The 22,909-nt window shown below is 36.1% G+C and overlaps 3 protein-coding genes across 3 annotated transcripts in view; 1 reads left to right on the top strand and 2 right to left on the bottom strand.

Moving 5' to 3' along the window:
- Window positions 1-2,373: 2,373 nt before the first annotated feature.
- plac8.1 (placenta associated 8, tandem duplicate 1) lies at window positions 2,374-4,016 on the bottom strand. The gene is made up of 4 exons (XM_082158862.1): window positions 3,416-4,016; window positions 3,163-3,250; window positions 2,931-3,055; window positions 2,374-2,810 (listed from the first exon to the last, which is right to left on the bottom strand). The coding sequence occupies exons 2-4, from the start codon at window positions 3,245-3,247 to the stop codon at window positions 2,700-2,702; spliced, it is 321 nt and encodes a 106-aa protein (XP_082014988.1). The 5' UTR covers window positions 3,248-3,250; window positions 3,416-4,016; the 3' UTR covers window positions 2,374-2,699.
- Window positions 4,017-5,193: 1,177 nt separating this feature from the next.
- Window positions 5,194-8,459, bottom strand: srek1ip1 (SREK1-interacting protein 1). The gene is made up of 5 exons (XM_082158844.1): window positions 8,325-8,459; window positions 7,846-7,893; window positions 6,867-7,025; window positions 6,124-6,199; window positions 5,194-5,681 (listed from the first exon to the last, which is right to left on the bottom strand). The coding sequence occupies exons 1-5, from the start codon at window positions 8,335-8,337 to the stop codon at window positions 5,498-5,500; spliced, it is 480 nt and encodes a 159-aa protein (XP_082014970.1). The 5' UTR covers window positions 8,338-8,459; the 3' UTR covers window positions 5,194-5,497.
- A 536-nt stretch (window positions 8,460-8,995) lies between these two features.
- cwc27 (CWC27 spliceosome associated cyclophilin) overlaps window positions 8,996-22,909 on the top strand; it is a 49,375-nt gene continuing 35,461 nt past the window's right edge. Inside the window, exons 1-9 of the mRNA XM_082158815.1 lie at window positions 8,996-9,215; window positions 10,063-10,159; window positions 10,277-10,389; window positions 10,748-10,891; window positions 12,598-12,696; window positions 12,788-12,888; window positions 13,184-13,253; window positions 13,352-13,431; window positions 13,681-13,842. Of these exons, the coding sequence (XP_082014941.1) occupies window positions 9,174-9,215; window positions 10,063-10,159; window positions 10,277-10,389; window positions 10,748-10,891; window positions 12,598-12,696; window positions 12,788-12,888; window positions 13,184-13,253; window positions 13,352-13,431; window positions 13,681-13,842 (908 nt within the window). The 5' untranslated portion in view covers window positions 8,996-9,173. The remainder of the gene's footprint in view (window positions 9,216-10,062; window positions 10,160-10,276; window positions 10,390-10,747; window positions 10,892-12,597; window positions 12,697-12,787; window positions 12,889-13,183; window positions 13,254-13,351; window positions 13,432-13,680; window positions 13,843-22,909) is intronic.

The following is a 22,909-nucleotide window of genomic DNA, read 5'->3' as shown; positions in this document are numbered from 1 at the left end:
ACTAAGATCTTTAAAGTCTTCCCTAATGATAAACCCTGGGTGTCAAAAGATTTAAGATTAAAGAAGGGAAAGTCATACAAAAAAAAAAAACAGGATGCGGTAACTCAGAGGCATATACAGAAGCAGATTAAAAGACAAATACAAATAGATAAGCATATGTACAAAAAATAGAGGCATCTCTGACATGTGGCAATTCACGATATAATGGCAGGGGATTAAGAATATGACAAATGTACCCCATAAGGAAAGAGGCAAACTGCCTCTGGTGTTACAAGGATGTGAGGAGCTAGAGATGACCACTCAGCTTAACTCATATTTCTGTGGTTTTGATAGGGGAGATGTTAATGCTGTCTCAGTGATGCCACCATCACCTATGACTACATCTCCTGCTGGTTTTCATATGAATGAAATAGTGGTTAGTCAGATCTTTAAGAAATGTAATCCCCGTAAAAGCCCAGGTCCAGATAAGATATGCAAGGTTTTTAGAGTGTCTTATAATTCTGGTATTGTCCCTGCTTTATGGAAAACTTCTACAATAGTTCCCGTGGCAAAAGTTTCTAGACCTTTAGGATTACATGATTTTCGTCCAATAGCACTAACATCTCTAGTAATTAAATGTTTTGAGCGTTTAGTAAAAAAGTACTTTGTATCTGAAACAGAGCATCTCATAGACATATCTCCTCATCTCATAGCATATCAGTCCTCTTGGGGGCTAGTCGGCTAGAGGATGCCATTTTAGCTGTATTGCATATGCTGTATTCACATTTAGAGAAACCAAAGACTTTGTGGATTTCTCATCTGCTTTGAACTGTATTTCCCCAAGTACGTTGATACCCTGGCAAAAATAATTCTCATTCGACAGTAGGTTGCTTACATGGGTGATGGATTTCCTTAACTTTACAATCTCGCAGGTTGAGTCAGGAGTGTCTCTTTCAGATAAAATGATTTCTTCAGTCGGATCACCTCAAGGATGTGTCTTATCTCTAAGACACAAGTGTACTAATTCCTGTTCTAGTTCTTATTTATTTTTATTTTTAATCAAATATGCAGATGCTTTAGTGAGCCGTCTACCGATGTGGAGGAAGAGCGTGGACCTGTTTTGGATTTCTTTTTAAACTGGTGTGAGAAATCAAATCTCCTCTTAAATGCCTCCAAAACTAAGGAGATGGTTATTGATTTTAGAGTGAGAGAGCAGTATATAACCCATACTACATAAATGAATGGGGAACAAATTCAATTAGTAACAAATTATAAATACCTCAGTATTTTGGATCATGAACTCAAATGGGATGTGTGGGCTGATTATATAAGTAAGAAGACACACCAGAGGTTGTATTTCTTAAAGAAATGATATCTTTTAATGTCCATAGCAGAGTGCTTTTGATGTTTTATTAGACTTTTATTGAAAGCGTTATGACATTCTGTTTGAGTTGCTTCAGAGGCTCAGAAGGAATAACTAAGAAAAATAGTAACAATGTTGGGAATTAAGTTAACAAGTATAGAGAGTATATATAAAGAGAGAGTGCAGAATAAAGCTGACATCATTGTGAATGATTAGAGTTATCCCTTATCTTAGGCTTTTGAATTACTTCCATCTGACTGACGGTACTGTGTTCCCCGATGCATGAAAAACACGTCCAAACTATCTTTTATCCCCCAAGCAATTAGATTTTTAAATTTTTCTTCTTGTGTTGATTGATGGTCAGCTGGTCTGGTTATCCCAAATAAGATTTATTTGCTTTAAATTATTGGGGTTCACTTTATTTTGATGGCCCTTTTAACACATTCTGTTGACGTAACGTTGCACATACATGTCGACTAACTCTCATTAGGATTTTAGTAGAGTATTAGTAGACTAGTAGGGTTAGGGTTAGAATAAGTTGACATGTACTGTAGTTGCAAAGTTACTTATAGTCAGTATAATGTCTGTTGAGGAGCATCACAATAAAGAGTTAGCAGATATTAAGCAGACAGTCTATACTAATACTCTAATGAGAGTTAGTTTACATGTAGCTGCAAAGTTACTTATAGTCAACAGACCAATTGTTACCAGTTATTGTTTGTATTTGCTAACTGTGATTTTTTAAATGTCTGTGTGAGCTTACTGCAAACTACTTTTCCTATGGGGATAAATACTACTACTAAATAAACTTACTACTATTATTATGCTTCTCTTTGACTCTATACATTCATATGTTTCACAACACAAACCACAGGCCACACTGACAATATACTAATATCACATAATGTGCTGGTTACACCACTGGACCTTTTCTGAGCTACATTTTCTGATAACATGAATGTGGAAGCATGAGCATTTTGCCCATTGAGGCTTAATTCAACTTATGATACACTCTTAAAAATCAAGGTTCTTTATTGGCAATGATGGTTCCATGAAGAGCCTTTAACATCCATTGCACATTTACATTGCAGAAAAAGTTATTTACAGTGGAAAAAAGGTTCTAGATTATTAAAATGTTCTTCACAAAACAAACATGGTTCTTCTATAGCACCGCTGCAATAAAAATAAAAATAAAAACCCTTTTGGAGCCTTTATATTTAAGACATTGTCATTACGTATTAAATGATTAACTCCTTCAACTTTCTTTGATCTTTAGTTTCCAAGAGCAGTGCATGTGGAGTCGCTGGTATAGACGGATAGATAGCAGAACTCTGAAACTCCGAAACTCTTTCGGACCTCATGGTTTCAGTGTTCCAGTACTCTTCCTGATTTTGATGTCTCTCTTCAGCTGGCAGGCTGCACACGAGAAGCAGCAGTACGCGGTGAGCCAGTCATTACACATCGAACCCTGGAGACAAAACCAAAAGCAATTCAATCAAAAACTAAACAATAGGCCCGAGATAGATAGATAGATAGATAGATAGATAGATAGATAGATAGATAGATAGATAGATAGATAGATACTAACGTGTATGTTGTGTTTAGTTCGGTATACACTTCGAATCGGCATTCCTAAACCGCATAGGCAGCACTCATTCATATCCTTAGCAATGGAGCAGCCCAAACACGGGAGGCAGAAGAGGCCACAACAGCCTTATAAAAATATACAATTGATTTAGAAGTAAATCACATCAGCAGAATAGATATAGCTCACAATTTACTTGCAATATTTTGTGTTTAGTGCCATTGGAATCACTTACATACACCCACGTCATCACAGCAGCTCATTAAGCTTGTGTGAAACTCTCTGGGTTCAAATGCTGCAGGTTGAGATGTGACCTCCATGATCTAGGACAGGTAAAGACATTTAGGGCATCACGTTTCTTTTGAATTGTTTTTTTCTTTTCCCAAAGCATTTTTCAAACCTATAATCAGACATAGGAGTTATTTGTTTTTAACATTTAAATGTAGAATTTACTAAGTTTGGTAGGTGATATTTAATAGTAGCTTTACCTGATTTTTGTTTCCTTTGCAGTTGAGTCAGGATATTCCTCTATGCACTGTAACATGCGCAGTATGCCGATTATATATGGTTTGAAGTCACATGGTTGGGGCGCGCCCTTGGAAATGCATCGAAAAGGGTCAAAACGTAGGCCTACTTTGTTATTATCAAAATATTTATTGCCCTTTTTATAGGTTCAAAGTCCTGCAACAATAGTTGTAGCATAGATAATGGTTATAAATATCCACTAATGTGTTTTTCCAAGAATTTGCTATTAGTTGCTATTTGCTTTCACACCTTAATGTAATGTGTTGCCACACCTCTCATGTCTGTCAGAGGAGCGAAAAATACAATATCATTATAGTTAATGAACTGAATCGACAGACTAAGATGACTGAACTAATAATTAGCTATTTTGGAATAATATTCTGAATATAAATAAAAGCTATTCTTATAAGACTAGGCAGATAAGGTCATTAAATATGGATATCGATTTCTTTTATTAGAAAATTAAAGTGACAGACAGTGGGCTTATGCTACGTGACTAGTGACATTGTGGATTCTGTTTACTCAGTAATTTGAAGCTCAGAACTGATTTATTGCTAGCTAACTAAAGTAACGAAATACAATTTTTATGACTTTAAAGATCCAGAGTACACTGGACACACTGCCATTAGGCAGCTGTTTATACCAGGGTTAATATTTTTAACTAAAACTTAAAAACATTTCGGTTAAAGGCATAGTTCACCCAATATATATATATATACACACACATTTTTGGGGTAACTATCCCTTAATTGAAATAAAGTTCAAATAAAATATAAATATTATAGTTAAAAAACTAGAAACCATGTGGCGAGTTCTGAGAAACAGTTTTTCTTCTTCATTGCATTTGTTGTTTTAATGACTTTTTCTTTACACCGTACACTCATAAAATTTTTATTCCTGACTGCAATGATGACATTATAATTAGATAAAAAGTTAAAATCCTTTAAAATTGCAGTAGAATCGATTTGGCAATTTTTTCTCAGTTTTTAATGAAATTCTGCCTTTTTTTAATGACTTAAAAAAAATTAAGTAAATTAAAAAGTAAATTATTTGACTCACACCATACACTCACAAAATCGTTTTTCAAACATATTTTGCGAGGGTAATTTTACAATAACTTTTTAAACAATTATTTAATTATTAGCTAAATTAAAGATAAATAGGTTATCTCACAATAACTTTGATTTAGAGGAAAGGTTTTTTCAAATAATATTTTAAAATATACCTGCTTTACTGGAACACTTTACATATTGAATGTTATGTAATAAACTCTAGACATCAATCAAAAGATTTGATGTAATTTTTTCCACTAATCTGCTAGAAAATTCTGAACAGGGTGAGTCAGTATTGGAAAGAGTTTTGTCATCGGTGTACAAGGGTTATTTCCTTCCCTTCCCTGACAAAGTCTAAAGAGGCTGGACTCAAATGCACATCTGCTCCACCCTCAGAATAAAGGATAATAAAGCATTTAAAGCAGAGGAAAATATGAACGTGAGCTATTTAGACCAGCTTAACCTTCTGTTTGGGTTATTTATATCGCTTCTAGATATGAGCAGAAAGAGCTCGAAGATAACCAGAGGAAAACGTGAGGTCACATAGAGATAACATTATAATTCATTGGCTTTCTGGAATACTTGATCCTGCTTGGTCATTGGTTGTGAAATATTTGGTATAATGACTGCTGAACTGTATAATATTGCTGCCAATCACAACTCTGAGAAAAAATGTTTTCTAGCATGTCTATTTTTTGATTAAGACCTTTATTGTTGAATAAATGTGTCATAATTTCAGCAGTTTTAGTAAAGCATTATAAAAACACAAGTGTGGTAAAAGTATTCACCCAAAACGATTTTGGGTTGTTTTCATTTCATTTATATACAAAATACAGAAACACCACAAAAAAAGACCATCAATCAGAGGTGTCTGTTGCAGAATTATGTACAAATGGCTCTGTAGAAGGTGTTTTATAGCGTCACAATAGTTTTTTTGCTTGGCTGTGATTGTGTGGTCCTGTAACTGATTCAAACTAATGAACTTATTCGGCTTCAATCTGTGTTTGAAGATTCAGTAGAGCTGTCGGAAGAGGACGACCCTGTGTCTTTCTTTTTCTGCTTTTTCTTGTGTTTCTTTTCTTTCTCCCTTTTCTCCTTTTTCCCTTTCTTCTTGTGGCTCTTGTGCTTCTTCTTCTTCTTGTTCACTTCCTCCTCCTCATCACTTGATGAGTGAGACCTGAGGTTATGAAAGCATAAACATACGATCAAACCCGTTAATGACGACATACAACATTTATAAAAATGTGATTTTACTATTCTAAAGATGAAAACAGAAAAATGTATCATATGTTAAAATGTTTCGAAATCTATGTATGCACATATTTATGAAGCACTACGAGCGCCAGATATCAATTATACATTTATTTTTTAATTTCTTTATTGGATTTTTCTACAAGAAAAAACAAGTACACAGACAACAAACCCATCATTATCAATTTGAAAGAATAAAGCAAATAAAAAGTAAAAACACATCGACTGAGTCGAGTTTAAATGGTTGATTGTAACCGTAACAAACAATATGTTGATAAAACATTTTTAAATGCAACATCTAAAATGCATTTACAAAAAATGTTATACCAATAAGTCCAAGTAAGTGCAATGATTTATCAAATATGTACCTCTTTTTGGTCTTTTGATGGGATCTGTCCTTGCTTTTCTTTTTATGCTTTTCTTTTCCGGTATCTTCATGAGAACCTGTGTACAAAGTTTCCAATCAATCACAGAATCATTCAGTGACAAATGATCACTGCTAAATCATGAGAACTGACAGTAATCCGAGGCCTTGTACACACTAATATGGTTTTATTTGAAAATTCATATTTTTCACTCCGTTTTGGCCTTCCGTCCACACTGAGACGGCATTTTTGTTCTGCGAAAGTTTTTAAAAACGCTCTCCCAAGTTGGTAAATTTGGCGTTGTAGTGTGGACTGTGAAAACTGAGGTATTTGAAAACAATGACCCGTATTGAACCAATAGATATGTGTGTTTATACCACTATTGTGCCTGTTATGTGCTATTCACTTTCACACAGTTGATAAAATGTTACTTTGCTCACTCTTCATATCACAGTCCTGCAAAGATGACAGAAAACATACTCGCAATTGCTGTCCCGCGTCAAAAAATAAGAGCATTTGCATTTTAGACCAAACATATAATGGTGGATGAGAAACGTTTGTAAAACGCTAGTGTGGACGGAGAGCGCTTTGAAACAAAAGCACTGTTTCCAAATGTATCTGGATTAATGTAGACGTAGCCTCAGTAGTCAGGTAAATGTGTCAGTGAAATTCTTACTATAATATGAAAAAAAGACCCACGACAGGAGTGGAAATAAAAAGCATTTCAGTCTAAACAGTGAAGGAACCTTTTGATTGGCTGCTGCCGAAGATCTTTTCTTTACTGACAGCTTCCTGTTCCTCCTCCGTGTCACTCTCCTCAGTGCTAGTGCTGCTCACATCCAGAACAATGTCCTTCCTCGGATCCACGCGAACAAAATTACGACATTCAAAAGTAAGGTGTCCGGCTGATGAAAACATTGGATGACACAAAAGAGATAAACTATGAATATGGTGAAGCTGAACATTAATTAACATACAGACAAATATACACACAAGACAAATTACAACTCAAACTACACTGAAAATTATATGTATGTTTATGTTTTTATGTGACAGACAGACAGACAGATGGATAGACAGATAGATGATAGACAGATAAATAGACAGATAAATAGATAGATAGATGACAGACAGATAGATGATAGACAGATGGATAGATAGATAGATGACAGACAGATAGATGATAGACAGATGGATAGATAGATAGACAAACAGATAGATAGGTGACAGACAGATAAATGATAGACAGATGGATAGATAGATAGATAGATGATAGACAGATAAATAGATAGATAGACAGACAGATAGACAGATAAATAGATGGATAGATAGATAGATAGATAGATGACAGACAGATAGATCAATAGATAGACAGACACACACACACACACAGAGAGAGAGAGAGAGAGAGAGAGAGAGAGAGATAGACAGACATATAGATAGACAGGTAGAAAGACAGACAGAGAGATAGATAGGAAGGTAGATACTATCTATCTCTCTATCTGTCTGTCCATCTAGACAGACAGACAGAGATAGATAGTCAGACATACAGATAGATTGATAAATAGATAGACATACAGACAAAACTTTTTAAACTGTATGTATATGCATGTTTTTAACTGTAGAAGACAGACAGGTACCAAAACATAATTCAAATAATAAATATGTTTTGTAAATAGATAGATAGAGCAGAATGATAGTTCATTTACTGATCGTCATACTCACGATATCCACATCTTTTACAACCAGCTCTGATGTTGTCTTTGTTTGGACCTGTTGGTAGGGAATTCAATGATTATATCACCTCAAGACGTCAATTCATGAACACATTATTACAAAACCAACCCCAGCTAGAAGAAAACGTGTTTGCGTAAGATATTTAATAAAAGCGTCCTTATCTAACGAGATTTCAGGATTGATCTGGCTCACCGTTTATAAAACATCGAGCAGCCTGCATTAGCGTATATCAAAACAACGTGTTTACATGAATGCGTACAAATCGTCAGTTAACAGTAACCCTCAACTGGTGTAAAATATGAAGTCTGACATGCGAAGATATGCGCTTGATGTGAATCGACAGCTCATATGAAGACAATAATGAAGTGAAGTGAAGTTATGCTTTCTAGAACAATCCAGAAGCATATCGACTAACGTTACAATGACTAAAACTAGCGGACAATCCATTAATATCTGCAAAAGCATACCTTGGGCAGCCATTATCTACGTTACTCTACTGTTTATTGGTCTGAAGTATAACAGAGCAAAATAAAAAATAAGAAACTCGTTGTTTTGGTTCCGCCGCTTTTCAAAGAATGAAATCAATCCGTCTAGTAAAAGACTCCGGCTGGAAACACCCGGAACACACTGTGGTTCCACTTACAGACCGTTAAATCCCTCTCATGTGTTTGACAAATATTATACATTCAAAATGTAAGCACAATAGAAATAAAGATAACAACTAAAAAGCACAATTTCACAAGATAATAATTACTGTCATGTGGACAGAGTTTTAAGGGGAGCTCGAAACCTGCCATGACGCATTAAAATCTGAAAATCAAAAATTCTGTCTGTTTTGTTTTATTTTTGACATATACATCCTAAAGATAGTAAATAAATACTATGATTTATAAATCATATACAAATAAATCAAAGAGACTAAAGAAAATGTTTTTACTTTGTAATCACAAATGGATGTGATTGGTCCACCTTGAGAGCGTCTACTCTGTACCACAGACGACTGCAAGAATTTACACTTTTATTATACCCAGGTTTTACACAGAAGATGAGACAGCGTTTACTATCATTAGTCTCTGACAGGATAAATGAACATTTCCTCCGTGGCGATAGGGGGCGATAAGGTCGAAGAAGAGCGAGTGATCGAGACTGTCTGGCGGCATGACAGGATGCGCTTGTAAACATCACAGGAGAGAATAGTTCATATTTGTCAGACGTTCTTATGTTCTTCTAATATCTCCGTATATTTTTTACTTTTTCTATCAACCAATGAAACAGTTTTGAGAGAAATATACCCTAAATAATAACACGCGTTAAAGATGAGCAACATATATATTCAAGAGCCACCCACTAATGGAAAGGTGAGTTTAAACATAATCTCAAACTCATATTCATGGAAAATAATGAATACAATGATACGTTCTGTGTCTAACTTCTCTTTTAGTTGTTCATATAAGCAATTATCAAGCAACGAATCAATATTCCATGGAAACAAAGAAGTAGTTTATTTAAATTTATTTATTTACTTATTTGATCATTTTTGTTTATGTTTTGAATCACATTTGATACATCAGGTATGATACATCATACAGTATGATACAGGAGAATATGCATCCAGCTCATACTAAAATACCTCAGTTTTATTCAGAGGCCCAAACTGAGCAAAAATTTAGAAATTTATAAGGCCAAGAAATAAGACAAAATTCTGAATATTATGTAAATCAATGAGATCTTTATAACTGTATAGCATATACTTAAATAAAATGCATAATATCAGTCTATAACTCCCAATAATATGTCTTTAAGATATTATTTAAATGCATAGTTTTATGATCAAAGCTCTGTAGTTTTTATTTTGGGGGGCAAAACATATAATGCAATGCAATACAATGATTACTGAAAGATGAACAAATAAGAGTCCTCAAAAGCCTGATGTACAGTATCTTATTTGATAGATACTCACATTTTATGTATGGATAATCAAGTAAACCTATGTCGCTTCAGTCCAGTTAATGTTCATCTTGAAATATTACTAACTACATAAAGGTTAAAGATTAAACATTAAAGGTTTCACTGCAAAATATCAATAGATATTCAGAATAGAAAACATGTAGTAGAATATGCACAACAGGTGTTCCAGTAAAGTTTTGATCATGCTGATAATTTATAAACATATCTATCTATCTATCTATCTATCTATCTATCTAGGTGTTGCTGAAGACCACGGCAGGTGACATTGATATAGAGCTGTGGTCTAAGGAAGCACCGAAGGCATGTAGGAACTTCACTCAGCTCTGTATGGAGGGTAAGTGGCGTCATATGCTAAAATATGCACATATAAAATGTAAGGAATTTGTCACGATGCCAGTTTTTTAATCAAATACCTGGACTGTTCTTCATAAACATTGCTTCTGTTTTGCAGGTTACTATGATGGCACAGTCTTTCATCGCGTGGTGCCAGAATTCATTGTTCAAGGAGGGGATCCGACGGGCTCGGGAACCGGCGGGGAGTCCATCTACGGACGCCCTTTCAAGGTTGGTCTTGACTTTTGTGACGAGTTGCTTATTTTCAAGATGAAATTCATGATGTTTAATATTAACATACAATTAGAGACCTATGTGTGTGTAATGCCCGGTACACATTGTACGACTTTGGGCCATCCCAGACAAAAGATGAGCAATCGTGGCGATTTCTGTGGTCGTGGCTCCTAAACGTCGGACAGTGAGAGAGGTTCAAAGACGGACGTTGACACGGTCTACATGCATGTCGTTCCCAAGTTTATTAGATCCATGTCGGACAGTGTGATTTGTAATGATCTTATAGGATTGTGCAGGAAGGGAAAGCATTGTAAATGTTACTGTAGTTTTAAACAGTTTATCTTTTCCAATGCAGGATGAATTTCACTCCAGATTACGCTTCAACCGGAGAGGTTTGGTTGCCATGGCAAACGCTGGACCTCATGATAATGGGAGCCAGTTCTTCTTCACTCTTGGACGGGCGGATGAACTTAACAACAAACACACCATTTTTGGAAAGGTGATGTTTCACAAAGTGTTTAAGATTTTTTTTTTTCGTTGAAGGAAATGTAATACATTTATTTATTTAGCAAGGATTCATTAAATTGATCAAAAGTGACAGTAAAGACATTTCTAATGTTACACAAGATTTCTATTTAAAATAAATGCTGTTCTTTTGAAAGAATCCTTAAAGGTGCATTGCGCAACTTTTCATGTTAAAAATACCCGTTTTCTAACCCATACATGCTTAAACAATTGCCTGATGGGCTAAATGAGCCCTTCTCTGATCACTGAGATTGTCTCTATAATCCTGTAAAGTAAAATAAATAAGAGGGATTCGGGCCGGAATTTTAGACTGGGCGTGACGTCATGCGCGTTCACGGCACGCTCACCTGGCTGTCTGGCAGGTTTGTGTATTCGCCGGCATTCTCCGTAGAAGATGGATTGTAAGAGACCTGCTTGTAGTTCATTTCAAACACCAACGCAAACTCCACGCAAGATAAAAAAAAGAAAACTTGTCTCTAGTGCAACCAAAAGGGCAAAATTGGACTCAGACAGGCGTCGGAATAAGACGAGAGTAAACATAGGGAAGTGTATAGATGTTGTGTATAGTTACCCTTTTTTTGTCTTATAAATGTATGAACTACTGTGACCTTGCCCAGGGACAGCAGTTGAAAAGTATTGACACATTTCACATAAATGTTCATCAGTGTGTATTGTCCCTGGCAAAATATCTACTAAATAAATCTGCACTACATGTAGTTTAATGATTTGCTATTCGATTAAAACAGTTCAAATATCTTGAGTGTGATATAAAATGCTGATATATAAGTTTGATAATTAGACACAAATTTTGAGCAAATTACTGCTTAATTAGGATGTATTGCTATTGGAATATGCTACTTAGCAGATCAATAAAACAGGCTAAACCCCCGCAAATCTTCGGCGGATTAGCCTGTTTGGCATTTATGGTAACGTCATAGTGCCATTTAATTGTTTATTACCTTGAGACAATTGAGTGTACTTTTTTGACCGACTGTGCTTTGAGCTTTTACAAAGTAACAACTTATATTGTTCATGAACGTGTTTCCATAATAATACAATCATAAGTGGATACAGTAAACACATAACACAGTTCAACATGGAGATAGATGGAAATAAAAAACGAAGTTTTCTACTACCCCCGTTTTTCCCTCACACATAAGTGTGTAATTTACTCAATTGTCTTTCCTTTCACATATTTAAAATGACTTGCAGATTTATAACTTTATTACCTCTGAAGACATTATGATTGTAAACAAAAGATTTGCGGCTGATGCTCCTTTGGTTATGAACAGCTCGTGCTCGTGCAAGCGTGCGTGTGCGTGTGTGTGGTCCATGAGCGTGCACATCTCTGGCTGCAGTTTCACTTGCCGCCAGAGGTGGCATAGTTCTGCAAAAACTCAGAATCTTGCTTAATGCACCTTTAAAAAAACAAATTATCACTTGTTTTCACAAATATAATATGAAGCAGCACAACTGTTTTCAACATTGATTAGAAAACGTTTTGAACTACACTTTTGAACGGTAGTGTACAGAAAAAAACATTGTATTTTTGGGTGAATTATTTCTTTAAGTCTTACTCATTTATCACTTAATATTGATCAATGTTTTATTGTGTTAAATGCCCTCTTGAATTCCCTCTTTGTCACGTGTGTGAGCTTGTTGTTGTGATTTTGGCTGCAGGTCACAGGAGATACTGTGTATAACATGCTCAGGTTAGCAGATGTGGAGTGTAACAATGATGAACGGCCACTCAACCCACACAAAATCCGAACCGCAGAGGTTTGTCTCTGTCCCCTGGATTGGCTTTACCATTTTAATTTGACCTTTCTTTCCATATGCAGTCCTTGACTGGTCTTACATTCTTACACAGGTCTTGCACTCGGCCTTTGAGGACATCATTCCGCGTGAAATAAAAGTCAAAAAAGTAAAAAACAAAGAAGAAGGGAAGAAATCACAGTCCAAAGCAACCAAGTATGCCACACTTCTTTCTTTCTTTCTTTCTTTCTTTCTTTCTTTCTTTCTTTCTTTCTTTCTTTCTTTCTTTCTTTCTTTCTTTCTTTCTTTCTTTCTTTCTTTCTTTCTTTCTTTCTTTCTTTCTTTCTTTCTTTCTTTCTTTCTTGTATTTAAAGACAACATGACATTCGCAATGCATTTCACGTCTGTCCAGTGGTTCTCAACCTCTTTGACTTGTAAAGACTTTGACTAATAACTATAGGTACAATGCCATTTCCACAATGTAGTGTTAACCAGGAAGGTTTAATTATAGGAACTTCAGCTTGTTGTCGTTTGGAGAGGAGGCCGAGGAAGAGGAGGAGATGGTCAATCAAGTCAGCCAGGTAGCCTTGTGTCCAGTGACAGATGTTCCTCTATGGAGGTGAATATTCATGTGTGGGAAAACGAGCAGCAGGTGCTTTCAACATGTCCTTTCTTGCAGACCATGAAAGGGAAAAGCAAAAGCAGTCATGACCTGCTGAAGGATGATCCCAAGTTAAGCTCTGTTCCAGTCGTTGACAGGTCAGGAAAATCACATGAATCAGGTCACATGAATAGTAATGTCATGATATATTGATGATACATTATCTTAAGCATGCAGATGTAATCCATATTTATGTAAAATAATAATAATAATATTTTGAATTACATTTTATTTTTATTTTTGTAGTTTTAAATGTTAATTTTAGTCTTTTCATTATGTAGCGTTACATATTCTCTATGTTTTAGTTAGTTTTATTTATTTTCAGTTTTTTTTTTTGGTATGTAAAGTAACCAAAGTGGCGGAGATGATGCAGACGATGATGATGAGGACGACAGCGATCGTGAACTGGAGAGAGAGAAGGTCCGAGAGAACATTGCAAAGAAACTGAAGAAAGAAAAGACGGATGAGGAGAAGACCAATCAAGACATGGTGAAGAAGACCTCTCGCAGGTAATGCCATTCATCTTACCATGAGTTCTCTTCTGATGATGTCCTTTCCTCTTATTGCACAGTTGACATTCAGTTTTTAATAATACTTGTGAATTGTACTTCTGAAACGTAATTCACACAGCTGGAATCATTTGTTCTCAGTGAGTGTTTGTGAGTCGAGTTGACAGCAAATGAGCGATGTCATGTGGTGATTACTACTAGAAGTTATTATGGTAAAGAGGACCTAATATGCTTTTTGACATGTTTAACTGTCTTTAGTGTGTAATAACGACAATACAGACTTTTTACAATACAGATTGTTTCAAAGTAGCTTTACATTGATAACAGGAAAATAATGCAACAAAGTCTGTTTCGCCTGTACAGCAGATCTAGAAGAAAATAGCGTCATAGTCCAGCTTAAGTAAGTTCAGTGATCTGGTGGTTCATTTTTGTTATAAAAAAGTTATTTAGTTCATATATATATATACAGTACCAGTCAAAAGTTTGGAAACATTACTATTTTTAATGTTTTTGAAAGAAGTCTCTTATGCTCATCAAGCCTGCAGTTAAAAACAAAACAAACAAAAAACAGTAATATTATGAAATATTATTACAATTTAAAATAATGGTTCTCTTTTTTAATATATTTTAAAATGTAATTTATTTTTGTGATGCAAAGCTGAATTTTCATCAGCAAGTACTCCAGTCTTTGGTGTCTTATGATCCTTCAGAAATCATTCTAATATGATGATTTGATACTCAGTTATTATCAATGATGGAAACAGTTGTGCTGTTTAATATATTTTTTTGGAATACTTTTTTCAGGATTCATTGATGAGTAAAACGTTAACAGCATTTATTCATTAAAACAGCATTTATTCAAAATAAAAACATTTCTAACGAAATAAATCGTTACCATCACCTTTTATCAATTTAACGCATCCTTGTTGAATTAAAGTACTAATTTCTTAAAAAAAAAAAAGTTATTGTTCCCAAACTTTTGAACGGTAGTGTATATTGTTACAAAAGTTCTAAATAAATACAGTTCTTTTTAACTTTTTATTCATCAAATAATCCTGAAAAAAGTATCTCAGGTTATAAAAAAAATATTAAGCAGCACAACTGTTTCCAACATTGATCATAAATCATCATATTAGAATGATTTCTGAAGGATCATAAGACACCAAAGACTGGAGTACTTGCTGATGAAAATTCAGCTTTGCATCACAAAAATAAATTCCATTTTAAAGTATATTAAAAAAGAGAACCATTATTTTAAATTGTAATAATATTTCATAATATTACAGTTGTTTTTTTTTTTTTTTTTTTTTTTTTTTTTTAACTGCAGGCTTGATGAGCATAAGAGACTTCTTTCAAAAACATTAAAAATAGTAACGTTTCCAAACTTTTGACTGGTACTGTATATATATATGGAAGAGGTGTTAGTGAGGCCAGCAGGGGGCGCTCACCCTGTGGTCTGTGTGGATCCTAATGCCCCAGTGTAGTGACGGGGACACTATACTGCCAAAAGAGCACCGTCCTTCGGATGAGACGTAAAACCGAGGTCCTGACTCTCTGTGGTCATTAAAAATCCCAGTATGTCCTTCGAAAAAGAGTAGGGGTGTAACCCCGGCATCCTGGCCAAATTTGCCCCTTGGCCTCTGTCTATCATGGCCTCCTAATCATCCCCATATACTGATTGGCTTCATCACTGTCTCCTCTCCACCAGTAAGCTGGTGTGTGGTGAGCGTTCTGGCGCACTATGGCTGCCGTCGCATCATCCAAGTGGATGCTGCACATTGGTGGTGGTTGAAGAGATTCCCCCCTTCTATGTAAAGCGCTTTGAGGTCTCAGAAAAAGCGCTATATAAATGTAACAAATTATTCATTATTATTATTATTATATATATATAGCCGCTCAGGAAGAAAACAGTGATGTCATCGTCCAGCTCAGTTCAGTTCAGTAATGGTGTCAACATCACAATATTCCTCATTTAAATAATTCCCGCCCAAGGCATATGCAGAATAAAGGGGCGGGGCCTGGTTGAGTTAATTAGTAGTGTGTTGAAATTCATGGTGGAAGCAGTTGACCAATCACAACACACGGATCCAGCTGACCAATCAGGGGCCGGTCACATAAACATAGCCATTGTGTTAAGACAGTGTCTAAAGCCCCCCTGTGGTGAAAATCAAGCTTTTAATGTTGTTTATATGTGTATGTGGTGTTTTTAAAATGCTTTAAGACAAACCATGTACAAATTCACAAATCAACATCATTTGCTGAGTATTTTATCCTTAACTGCGGTGAACCAAAGATAGTCACAAAAAAACGGTTTGAAATCGTTGGAGTTTCTGACATCACAAACTACCTTGTGACCAATCAGGTCAACGTGTGATCGTCAACGAGTGGATCTCTGAGCTGGTGCGAGAGAGTGGAGGCGGGGCTCATTTGCATATTCATAGAACTGCATATACTAAATGAGGCAAGGGTGTAGAGTTACATTCAAGCTATTTTAAGGCATGAAGAAATAAGTTTTCAAAGAAAAAACTTTTAAAATATGTAATTTTGGTGATCAAAGATGAGTTTTAAGGGATAAAATGATTGACTACAGAGGGACTTAAAGTTCTAGTATGACCCACTAGCAGTTGATTTAAAAAAAGCCATGAACAGTCTTAAAGAAAAAATTGGATAGGTATAGGGGTGGTGGTGGCGCAGTGGATAAGACACATGCCTTTGGTGTGAGAGACCCGGGTTCGAATCCACTGTGAGACACCAATGTGTCCCTGAGCAAGACACTTAACCCCTAGTTGCTCCAGAGGCGTGCAACCTCTGACATATATAGCAATTGTAAGTAGCTTTGGATAAAAGCGTCAGCTAAATGAATAAATGTAAATGTAAATGTATAGGATAAAGCATAAACCTGTGCCAAAAGTCTCTATAGTGAGCCTGAAGCAGTCCCTGGTGTACTAGCATCAGTGTTCTGGGGGTTTTCAATTCAGTTACCTTTGTACATCCTGGAGGCCTGAAGAGTTTAGCTCCAACACACCTGAACCAACTAATCAAGGACTTCGGGATCAATAGACTCTATCAGGCAGGAGTGTTGGAGCTAAACTCTGCTGGATGCTGGTCCTCCAGGAGCAGGAGCAGCTGCTGAATGTGCTGTGGATAGAGCATTTCAAGTGTGTCCAGCAGAAGGCACTGTTGGTCTGTAGGATCAGATACACATTCTCTCCAGGGATGCGGATGAGTTCCTTTGGCTTTAGTGTCACAAAATGTTTTATGTGTTCTTTGTGTTCTCCTAAACTGGGCTGAAGCCCTGAACCTCTTTATTTTTTTAATAGAATTTCCCTTTCCATGTTAATATGACAACTTTAAGTAATCTAACACTTAAAATTTTTGACTTATTTTATAAATTGAACCATTATTAATGTTTTATTAGTTTCTACATGGCCAGTAAATAGGAAACTGATTGGTTGACTGATTTTCAACACTCATGATTAATCCCTACTTTGAAATGCAAAGTCTTTTTCCAGTCAGCATTGTGTCTGACAACCAGAAAGAGACTTTTGCACTTAATATGCACAGTTAATAAAAAAAAAAAAAAGATTTGGTACTTTAGTGATATTGGACACTAGTTTATATTATTTTATTTAAGTTTATATTATGATATTTAAATGCGTGTTTACCAGTTATTATGTGCACGCATTAAGGATGTGGAAAATAACTCTTTTATTTCTGTCTGTATTTACATCTGAACTGTTTGCCGACAAGTCCGTTTTAAGCAAGTGCAGATTCGAACAGAACCCGTTTCTAAAAGTTGAACTATTTTAACTTGACGCATCATGTTAAGAACTCAAAGCTCATATGAGAGACCCCTACAAAGTGATGTCATACCTGCCCCACTCTATAACCCATTACTATCAATTTATTAATTTAACTGGACTTACATCTGACAACTTAAAAATATTCGTTTAATGAATAAAAAAGCAGTCTATTGAACTTTAAAAATAAAAATTAAGTAATGCAAAGAGCTACAAACCTCGTTCTTTCACCTTTATGTTTGATTTGCCTCTTAAAACTAGAGGCAAACGTATTACCCTGTTTGTCAAATATATTAAACCCAACCATTTCAGTGAGATGCACATACTTCACCACAGAAATCCCTCAAACACAAATCATCAACAAATGTTAGTTTAGTAAAAATATGAACTCTGAACCACATGGCAGCTAACAGTGGCAGCTGCAACAGCATACAAATCATCATATTTAACAATAGTTACCATGTTTTTTTTAAGCTGCAATGTATGCTGGGAAATTACACAACATTGTGCAATGTAAAATTGTTTGTTCAGATGAAGTTGGGACAACATGTTTTGAACAAATAGATGTATCTAAGTAAAGCCGGGTGCACGCTGTAGGATTTATAATGGTCCTTTACGATTCTTGCTTGTCAGACTTGATCCTCACTGTCAGCCATGTCACACTGTAAGATCTCAGATGACTTTAATGTCAGACTCTTCAGCAGTCAAGACTCGTTAAAACGGTCAATCCGTGTCACGTTCAATGATTGTGAGCAGCATTTGCATGCGGGATAGGAATGTTGGCTAGCAAGCCAAAATTTTAAATCATGGCTTATCTCTTGAAAAGAAAACTGGAGAGACAAACAAACGAGCAATGTGTGTGGAGCAAGTGGTGGTTTGTTGTTGTCTCACTAATTGTCATCAGGTTCTTTGCTCCTATTGGTTTTTGATTTGATGGTCGCCATAAGAAAAGCCACACTGTAGGACTGTGCCTCAACTTCTGACACTGCCAGAATTTCATCAGAGGTAAAATCTGATCGCAACGGTCATTAATTGGCTGTCGGTGAACATGTCAAACTAGCGATCAAAGACTTCAGATTCTGGCCAAGGATCAGAGGAATCTTTTAGGATTAGGATTCACAAAATTTGTCTCAGACGTCCATATCGTAGCCAGAATCGAACAAAACAACTTTTGTTAGGAACGTGTTTAGAGTATTCTTGTTCAGTTAGCACAAAATAAACGGACTCCTCTTGCTAAAAACATCTTTGTTTTGCATTAGTTAGAAGAACTTTTTGCAGATTTAACCCATGTCTACATTTATACAGAGCCAAGAGCAACATTTAAATAAAATTGTGATGATTGAATCCAAGAATGAGCAGCATTTTCACAGATATGTCACAGATATGCCGCTAAATTTCCACAGGTGCCACAAAGCAGAAATACATAAAGTCCACAATAATAGTTGAATATACTGAGGTTTTTTTTGTCAGTCAGCTCATTGTGATCTCAGCGTGTTGCTGGTTGACCAGACGTCTGACTCCTGAAGTTTCTAAAGAGCAGTGGCACCTGCAGTGGACCAGAACTGTGGCACAGTTGCTCCTCGTCCTCAGTGGATCCGCTTCAGTGGACACAGCCAGGTCCCTCAAGGTGAAGGAGATTTCTGACTCAAAAATCAAATTACTCTGCCACAGTAGGGGAAACCGGCTCCCTCCTGCCAACCTGGCAACCCCAGCACTGCTGCTCCTGAGAGACCGTGTCTTACATTAGAGAAATTCATTGTAAACGTGCTTCTGGAGTATTCCTCTTTCTGTGAAAACTGTTTGAACGTCTCTGTCGATGCAGTGCTTTCTTAGAGAGCTATTGTTGACTTTTCTCTGTGCTCAAAGATGCTTCATTTTATCCTTGCATTTATTTTGCTCAATTACAAAAACAGAGACCCTGCTCAGGTCAATGAGGTTGATGAATCCCTGAAAAAGAGTAGCATATTTCTATGGTACTACAAATAATGGCTTAAAGGTATAAGCTGTCTAATTCAGTGAAGGGCCAGTTCTTTTTCATATTTAATTATGTGCAAAGTAGAACTGACTGAGATTTTTATTGTTTGCTGGTTCAAAACTGTCTGCAATGATGTTAGGGTGCTGTGAATGGTTGTTAGGACGTTGCTATGGGGTTACTAGGGTATCCTGGGTAGTTGAAATGTCGTTACTTATTGAAAAAAAGTCCACCTCCAAGTCCCAATTTTACGTGCTTGTTGAGCCAATAATTAATTTTCATGTTGTGGCTGATAACCGATAAATCATCTATATTAAGGATACGTTACACAACAATTATGTTAAAAAAACTGAAACGTTTTTCCGTTGCATTTATGAAAAGTTTTGCGTACATGCGACAACAGTGTTAAATGGTCCCCGTTCACACGGATCCCCAAAAGCGACTAAAAACGCTGTATTATTCATCCCAGGCCATTAGATGGCGATTTCACTTCGTAAAGAAACTCTACACTCCTATAGACTGAACACGTAATACGCATGCGCATGACGTAATCGTTTTCACAAATTCAAGTTTTTGTAGTTTACACAGAGATGATAACGGCATCATTTTCAAAAATGTGCACTTTGAAACCCGTTTTCAAAAGTTTGCGTTTTCAGGCCCCCAAAATGCTGTTGTCGCATAAATGTTCTGTAATCTGTAATATTGGCCTCTAATCAGTATGGTTATGTTGTGAATGACTAAAATGCATTTGTTGAAAATGATCATATAGAAATAAAATCTCCCTAAGTAATACAGCTAATACTGACTCAAAATATTTGTCCCTGTGTTTTTTTTAAAGCTGGTAAATTAAGTGCGGGAAAAGTTACTTGTCAAAGTTTACTATTTTAGTTGAGGAGTTTGATCGAATCCCAACGAAAGCCCCACAAGGCCATGGATAATTTTTTTTCTTTCTTGTTTTCTCGTGATCTTGACCTAACAAAAGATGTTTTCACGTGATCACGACATAATAAAAGTTTTCTTATGATCACAACTTAATTTTCTTGTGATCAAAAGTTCACTGGGATATTTTTTGTGATTTTTATTCGTCATATAGGATAGGCTATGACTGATATCATGTGCGTTACACTGGCTTCTGCCTTCTAGCCATGCTCTTCCATTAAAAGAGGTGCAAAATATCCAGATTAAAAAAAACAGTGACACAGTGTGGTAAACTAATTACACAGTTACTAAGACTGCGCTGATTAAAATGGCATCGTAAAGATGGGTGCAAACTGAATACTATACAGTTATATCAACATTAGTTTTAATGTAGAATCATACCGAATGCTATTGCGGAAGTGAAACTGTGACGAGTCATGCATCTAGCAGTTAATGTAACGATAACAGATAGGCCTACACTTTTAAGCAAAATAATCAAATTGATTCAAGCATTTAACACTTAAGTTAATTCCTTGTTAATAACCAAACAATACTGCACAAATTATAGCGATCTCGAAGTAAGGTCTTCTGGGCCAGTGTGAACTAGGGGTGGAACGGTACACAGAAGTCACGGTTCGGTTCATACCTCGGTTCAGACATCACGGTTCGGTACGAGTTCGGTACAATGGAGGGAAAAGCAAAACAAAAATTGTAGAAGGCAATTTTTTTTTATTGTGCATGTCTGTAGGCTGTTCCACCAAAGGAAAATAAATGTTTTAAGCCTTGTATTTTTTAAATAAGTTTTATTAATAAAGTAAAGGCATAGAACCAGTTTATTTGTAGTGCATTGCCAACAGTTGTATATAATTAGTTTATTAATTAAATTAATAAAAAGACAAAAAGACCTTGAGATATGTTTGGTAATTGTACCTGAATGAATTTAAAATTCATTTGCTATATTTCAGATCAATATATTTGTTTTCCTTAAAATTTTAATAACACTAACTTTATTCTCATCTGAATTATAAATAATTTATTTCTGTATAAAATAATACTACCATTAAAAACAAATTTGATTTTCTTTTAATCAATGTAGAATGTGTTACTCACTGTGTTGGGTGACAGTTGTAGGTTACAGTTTGACGACAGAGCACAATGTTGTGTTTTATTACGAGTGTACACAAATATAAGTAAACACTTTGCAGTTTGAATGATGTCCAATGAACAAAATGAGTATGTTTTTATGTTTCCACTGTTTGATCGCGCCCGCGCCTCTCTGAACACACACACACACGCGCGCGCGCGCAGGCACACACACAACATATTCCAGCATTGCAAACTTGACATCGCAGCCTGTCCATTATAGCCTGTCTATGATTATAGCCATAGATATTATGTCTATGATTATAGCCCATAAGTTATAGCCACGGAGCTTCAGAGCTAAGGCGGAGCTACAGATTAGGTGTCCCTAAAGAACCCGCGTATCTAACAGTAGTTCCGCATTACATTAATTAATTTGCACGCGAGGTGTATTTATTTTTATACCGTGTATTCTCCGTGTGTATTCATGCACCGAACCGTGACGCCCGTACCGTCTCGGTTCAATACGAATTCATGTACTATTCCACCCCTAATAACACTGTAAGGTGGATATACCACACCCCATCAGTTATATTCAGTCCTATACTGCCACCTGTTCACGAGAAAATTAAGTTGTGATAATGAGAAAACAAGAAAGGAAAAAAAACAACAATCCATGGCCTCATCGGGCTTCCGTAAATCCCTGAGCATGACCAAAAGTTAAAATATTATAATGCTGCTGAAACTCTCAGAAATGCCTTATTTTTGTGGGATAGTCAAAGTGCAAGGTGCAAAAACTACTTGATCCCATTTTGTTTCATCTTTAAAACCCATTTTTCAAAGCCTCTCATATTCGACCCATTGTCACAGTTTCATCTCTTTCATGTGATCCTTGAAATCAGCGTGTGACCTTTGAAAATGTGGGGATTAAGGGATTCATAACCTCACTGACTGAGGCGCTAAAGGCGGAGAACCCTTCCATCACGCCCCCTTTTCTGGAAGCACACCTGCCTTATCTCACCATCGGCCATTATGTGTCGGGATAATTTTTCGATCATAATAAACATGCTCTCTTCTTTTTCTACATAATGAAGTAATGGCCAAACCCACCGAGTCTCGCAGCTTTGATTGACAGGAAGCAAAATGCAGAAAGACTGTAGTATATTAAACACAAGCGTGGTGTTTGGCTACAAGAACTGTAACCCAACACAGTGGTTTGTCTTGGCTTGCAATCAAAGAGTTGGCTGGTAGGTAGAGTGTTGGTGCAAGACAAAGGGAGCATTGTTGCAGCCCAGAG

Source organism: Leuciscus leuciscus (assembly GCF_965113295.1).
Source record: "Leuciscus leuciscus genome assembly, chromosome: 24".
Taxonomy (NCBI): domain Eukaryota; kingdom Metazoa; phylum Chordata; class Actinopteri; order Cypriniformes; family Leuciscidae; genus Leuciscus; species Leuciscus leuciscus.
The sequence above is the reverse complement of the archived record's forward strand: the minus strand, read 5'-3'. Positions and strand labels throughout refer to the sequence as shown.